Source organism: Parambassis ranga, chromosome 22, assembly GCF_900634625.1.
Source record: "Parambassis ranga chromosome 22, fParRan2.1, whole genome shotgun sequence".
Taxonomy (NCBI): Eukaryota; Metazoa; Chordata; class Actinopteri; family Ambassidae; genus Parambassis; species Parambassis ranga.
This window is the reverse complement of record NC_041042.1, coordinates 6,213,032-6,219,179: the sequence shown is the minus strand read 5'-3', so window position 1 is coordinate 6,219,179 and position 6,148 is coordinate 6,213,032. Positions and strand designations below refer to the sequence as shown.

Below are 6,148 nucleotides of genomic sequence, written 5' to 3'. Positions count from 1 at the left end.
TTGAAGTGTCTGCTGAGGGTGACGCAGAGGGCAGCCAGCAGAGGGACAGAAGTTTCTGGGATGAATGACTGAATAGATACCGTGTGGACACAAGAGCAGTCTCACAGGCGCTTTTTAGATGAGTGATGTCCCCTGCAAGACTACACCAAACGACCAGCATCTTTTCCCATTTAAGTGAATCAAACCCCTCTCTGCCTCCGCACCACCACCTCATTCAACTCTGATCTAGGTAGGATTCCCTTTCACCATTTAGGAAGTGCATTGTCCTACTCTGGGAGTGATGTGACAGGACCCTGTGATTGCTCAGAAAAGAAGGGGAGCATTGTATCAGTTGAGCTCTTGTTTTGTTGCAAGCATCCCTGGATGGAGACAAGCTTTGGCTCCAGACAGATGATGAGTGAGGACACTAAGTGGAACAGAATGAACTGTATAGGGTCAAAAACAGCAACATTGCTTCCATATCCATAAAATACTGAAGAGGGAAAAAGATTCAACTATACAAAAGCCAACACTGCCATCTAGTGGATGTGTTATTTACACTGTGGAATACATCAGTTATAAAGCAGATGTAATGGAGTATAAACAAGTATATTGTATAGCAGTGGAGTCATATACAAAAAAATGAAAGAAAGTAGCTGATGTTAAACTTGTCACCTTTATTAACCTTTTTACAGTATTAAGAACAACAAGAACACAAGACACACAACACACTACACAAGATCAACAACAATTAAAAGGAACAATTAACATATGCAGTATTGACAAATGAGCTCAGCCCTTCTGGACGTTCGAAATAAGTTCATCACAAAGTTTGGTGAGATCATTGGTCTCCTTTTCCTGTAAAAAAAATAAATAGAAGAAATTGTCTTTAAAAAAAAAAAAAAAAAACAAGAAAGGTATGTATGTACACCTGCAAAAATGCATTTAATTTTCTCAAGTTTCTCACCTTCTGGTCCAGGGTCTTCTCCAGTGACTGCACCTTCAGCTGCTCCCGGCGAAGCTGGACATGAAGTGTAGCCATCTCAGCCTTGTACTTGGATCTTACCTCAGTAATTTCTTCATTGGCACTGAGGATGAGAAGGAAATCACAGTCAAGTCGCTGCAAGTTTCCTGCTGCTACACAGAATGAAGACAAGTGCCGTGCGACCCTTACCGTCCTATTTTCTCCTCTGCGTAAGCTTTGAGGGTCTGGTAGCGCTGCTCCTCCTTTTTGATCCTTACCAGGGAGTCCTCTGCACAAGCCCTCAGAGTCTCCTCATTCTGGGGAAGAAATTAACCCTTAAAATTTCAGCTTTCTCAAATCACAAAATATGACAAGCACATGCAGCTTTTATGCAGTCTAACCTTTTTGTAACCCTCAATGGTGTCCTTGTACTTGTTTAGCCTCTTTAGGAAGTCAGCGAAAGTCTTCTCTGTATTGTTGAGTTCACTGGACACTTGCTCATTCTCCTTTAGAAGCTTCGAGAGCTTTGCCTGGGCCTCCTTCCTCTCCTTCTCTTGATCGGCTGAGGTTACCAGAAAGGTTTTTGTAAACACACAACTTTTCTGCTGAGAGTTTACATATACATGTGAATAAGCAGCTTACCTTTCATGTTTGCTATAACAAACTCAAGGTCTGCAATTATTTTTCTGTGAGTGGGGGAAAAAAAAAAACAGGAGGTCATCATTTTGAAACACTGATTATTGTATAAAATAATACAAAATGTAAAAGATGGCTCACTTCATTTCCTGACCCTCCTGGAGCAGTTTCTTATTCTTTGCATCCCATTGCTCTTCTTTTTCTTTTGCCTATTTTAAGAAAACAGGCAAATGTTTTTAAAACAGCTGAACATTTCCTGGCATCTCTCTTGTTTGATTTTAGCTCTTCAATCCGATACACTCCATTGTGTTGGCTAAACCTGATTATACTAAACAGGGGCTGTTTGGATGTATCCGAGAAAAACAAACTTGTGCTGTCATTTCTGAAATCACCAAAGCAGGACATACTTCTGCCTGCACTCTGGCAATGGCTGCATCCATGTCTTTCTGACTGTACTTCAGCACTTCGATGATGGCCTCTTCTGCATTTGCTGGCTGGGGGAAAGAAGGGACGAGGTCCCCAAGGACTGGAGCCTGACATGACAAGTGGGTGAAAATAAAACGTCAGGACAGGTAGGCAGTGAAGCCAATACCCAATGACAGATGCTATCTAGGTACCTCGGGAGTGACTCACCGGTGCTGCGGCCTCATCGAACAGCTTGAATCCATCTTTTTGTTGTGGTCCATTTGTTGCCTGTTCTTCGGCCATCTGTTGAGTTTCAAGGCTGTTTTGGACATAAGGAAACTCACATAAGAAGCGGTCACATTTCAAACAAATGCATTTTGTTTTAGAAAATGTCTGAAGTGTAACAAATTCTGCTCTTGTGTTCAGTGACAGCAGCAATCAGTGCAAGTGAAAACAGAAGTACACGATACCATGAAATAAGGGCAGGAGGAGGAGGAGGGATGAAGATGTGAGCGCCAGGGCCTGCTGGCTTCTTCGGGCTCTCTCTCAGGAGGGGATCAAATTTTAGGTACAGGGATTGTTTCCTCAGTGCAGACTCCTTGAACTGATGAGAAACAAATATTGTCACATCGTCCACTGACAACTAAAACGTATCATATACCAAATAAAAGAGAGTACGTACACTGCTGGACCCAAACTGCTCAAGGTAGTCAATTTGTCCATCAAAGTCATTGGCCATGACTGCAAATGAAGACCATATGTTAACATAAAAAAAAAACTCAAACAAAACGACTAGCTTGTACATTTTAATTTTCAACATTTACTCACATGTTGTTCCAGGTACAAACTCATCATTAAAATCCAACATGTCTGCCTGTGACTTCTGGTCAGGCTGAGACAGCTCACTGAACTCAGGAAGACTCTGCTCTGGGACTTGAGGTTCACCTTCAGCTTGAGGTCCCTTGTTATCAGCAATCTGCTTTCCAATAATAACATAACAGGTTTGTGAGAAGACACACATTTAAAGCTCTGTTAGGATTGTATGAAACAGCTTTGCAGTTCTTACCACAGCAGGGGTGAGATCCACAGTTGGCAAACTCTCTTCAGCACTAAAGAGCAAAAACAGACAAAAACCTACAGTGAAGGTACTGCAGTACTGGAAGTGGAAGCAGCAGTAATTAATAGTTGGTACACTGATATAAGTGTTAACATACCATGCTGGGGACACGGATTCCTTTTCTACCTTCCTGTGAGTTTGCTCTGTTGGGGCAGTTTCCATGTGCACAGGGCTAGATTTTTTACTGCACTTTGGAGAGTTGTTTATGCTTGTTTTGGTGCCAAATGGATTTAAGTTTAGGTCATCAAACTTTTCAAAGTCAAAGGAGTAAGAACCTCTGGCAACTGGAACTTCAGCATTATCACTGACATCTGGCTGCACTGGAGCTTCTTTTGCTGGCTTGTTGTCAGGTGCTGACTTTTCCCCCTTAGGGTTTTGACCTGGTGGCCTTTTTCCAAATTTCTTCGGTGGTGGTTTCCGTTTGACCTCGTTGCCGTCACCAAAGCTGAACTCAAGTTTGACTGGTCCTTCTTTTGGCGGGTCCTCCATGACTGGTGCGTCATCTGGCTGGGATGCAGGGTTGGCCCCAGCACTAGCAGACACTGGGGCCACTGCAGCGACAGGCTTCACTGCAGGCTGAGCAGGTAACTCAGGAGCGTCAGCATCGGTGGGTTCATTCTTCTCTGTAGGTGGTTCAATACTTGAACCTTTTCTCCCAAGGACAGGGGAATTCTGAATTTTAGAACCACCAGCCTGGAAAGGATTGAGTGCTTCAAGGTTGTCAAAATCCAAGTTATATGAACCTTTAGGTGGGAGTGGGGAGTCCTCCACAAAACTCCCCGACACCTTATCTTGATCAGTACTTGAAGATGTATCAGCAGGTAGTTTTTCGTTGGGTGTAGTAGTGTATGAATCTTGTTCCTCCACTGCGGGGAGCCTCACTGTGACCACACTGCTGTCAGCGGAGCTGATGTTGGTGGAGGTGTCAACCACTGAGTTTTCTACAGACGGGATGAATGGAAATGTGTCTTCTAGTGCAGATTCCATTTTGTTATTCTCTGGTGTTGCGTTTTGAGCTTCGGTGTGATGTGCAGGATGGTTTTCGACAGCGGGCTGTGCAGGAGAGAGGACCATCTTGCTCGAGCCCTGGAATGGATTGATTGCATCAAGGTTGTCAAAATCAAGCTGGTAGCCACCTTTGCTTTGTATCGGCATGTCATCATCGGGATAAGACGACAGCTCTGTGAGAAAAGTAAATGGTTTGTGTTAATATCTAAGCAGTGAAAGAGATATAAGAAAATAATCAATAATAATCATTTTGGATATAGTACCTTGTTCGGTGGCTTCCTGCAACGAACTGCTAAAAGAAAAAAGGAAGGGTTACTTAAAAATGACAGTTATTATTTTGGTTACATACTGAAGTGTGAGATCTGTTGTCTACTTTGATTTATCCAGATGTAAAGACTCCATTGCTTTTGCACACTCATCCACGCTGGACATCCTGGCAGACTTGCTAGGAGATAGAATTCTTTTAGTCACAGGGTCTCTTCTTGGAGTCTGGAAACAAACCTATACAGAGCCAATGTAATCAAAAGTAAAAAGAAAAGGGAAGAAAGACCATTATTATTTATTATTATTGTTATTTTTCCCTTTAATACACCATATTTTATATATAAATAATATATATAACAGGTGTTTTTTTCTGCCAGGTCACCATCTAGTACAAAAGGGCAATATGTAGGCTATAAATAAACAGATGTCAAACCTCAGTTACAGAATTCAAGTTTTCCACTGGCCTATGTTCACAGCTGCAACAAAACCAATCTGTCCCACACTAGGGTATATGCAAAAATGTACACAAAGTAGTGGCTTCTGTACCTTTGTGGCCTTTGGCACCGTCTTGCTGGGCAGATTCTCTGTCTGACGCAGAATGGAGGGTCTCCCAGTTGGCTGATCCAAGGCAAATATGTCTTTACTTGAGCTGTTGAGCTTTCCTTCAGGGCAGACCCCACAGTTCTCATCATTCAAATCGACCAAACTCATCCTGTAAAAGCAGAAACAAACTGTTCTCAGACAGCAGTGAAGGAGGGGCCATCCTGCAAGCTGCAGCCAGTTGATAAGACATGCATTGACTAATGCACAGAGACAGATTGTACACCCAACCTGGGGTACATGCAACTATGTCACTTTACTTGTGTTTATAAATTCTGGTTTACAGTGAACACTGCAATATATTTATTGATGTGAGACAACAAAATTCTTGCAGGGTACTAATGGAAAAGAAAAAGATACATCTTTAAAATGTTAAGACTGTTTGTGGAAAAATAAGAGGAAAAAAAAATCAAAGCTACCAAGTGTTCTAGGGTGATAGATCAGCTGATCCCAGTGTGTGTGTGTGTGTGTCTGCGTTTTAATAATGAATCAGCGCAAACACACACCATGTTAGTGTAGTAACAACAAAATGCTGCCAAACTGTCTGACGTAAAACAGTGCAGCAGTTGCACCGTTAGCCCACCAGAGGGCACTGCTGAGTCTATTTAACAGTAAAACGTCTAGTTTGGTTTCTTACACAGCATCTAAAATAGCATTGTTTATGTTCTTAATGTGTCAGCAGCGGGTAGGTGCTATGTAACAGGACTTGTGTGTCTGTGAATACTGCCTGTGGCCTTCATGAGACCAGTCTAGCTTCATTTATTTATCCTTTTGTTAGAGGTCAATACGGGATAAGCGGATTCTAAATGGGCAAAACGTAAGTTTTCCTCAAGATTAAAAAAATAAATCCATAACTGGTCAAGAAGATTAAGAACGATCAGCCAAACGGCTAAAAAGCTACAGACCTTATACAAACGATACCTCGACTAGTGACGTTAACACAACTAACTAAACGTTTACTAAAGTTAGCTCAAGAAAACAAAAACACTCATATTTTGTAAACAGATAACAATACGGTGCCTCTCCTACTATGTCATTCAATATTTACCACCTACCTGAAACTATCAGGCGTTGTTTGCAGAAATTATGAAGTCTCTTGTGATAGCGCACGACTATCGTATGACTTTTGAAACCCCCTCGCCTTCTCTGGTAGACAGCCGTTTGGAATTTAAAAG

At 42.1% G+C, this 6,148-nt stretch overlaps 1 protein-coding gene across 3 annotated transcripts; it reads right to left on the bottom strand.

Annotated features, from left to right (window-relative positions):
• Positions 1-636: 636 nt before the first annotated feature.
• tacc3 (transforming, acidic coiled-coil containing protein 3) lies at positions 637-6,137 on the bottom strand. Of its 3 annotated transcripts, none has more exons than XM_028395378.1 (17): positions 6,029-6,137; positions 4,920-5,085; positions 4,483-4,610; positions 4,373-4,401; positions 3,199-4,282; positions 3,051-3,093; positions 2,813-2,963; positions 2,667-2,725; positions 2,455-2,588; positions 2,213-2,303; positions 1,987-2,112; positions 1,721-1,788; positions 1,586-1,629; positions 1,345-1,505; positions 1,154-1,260; positions 947-1,067; positions 637-837 (listed from the first exon to the last, which is right to left on the bottom strand). In XM_028395378.1, the coding sequence occupies exons 2-17, from the start codon at positions 5,082-5,084 to the stop codon at positions 772-774; spliced, it is 2,577 nt and encodes an 858-aa protein (XP_028251179.1). In that variant the 5' UTR covers position 5,085; positions 6,029-6,137; the 3' UTR covers positions 637-771. The 3 variants fall into 3 exon arrangements, with proteins under 3 accessions (XP_028251179.1, XP_028251180.1, XP_028251181.1); XM_028395379.1 differs by having other exon boundaries at positions 2,813-2,960; XM_028395380.1 differs by having other exon boundaries at positions 4,373-4,398.
• Positions 6,138-6,148: the final 11 nt, after the last annotated feature.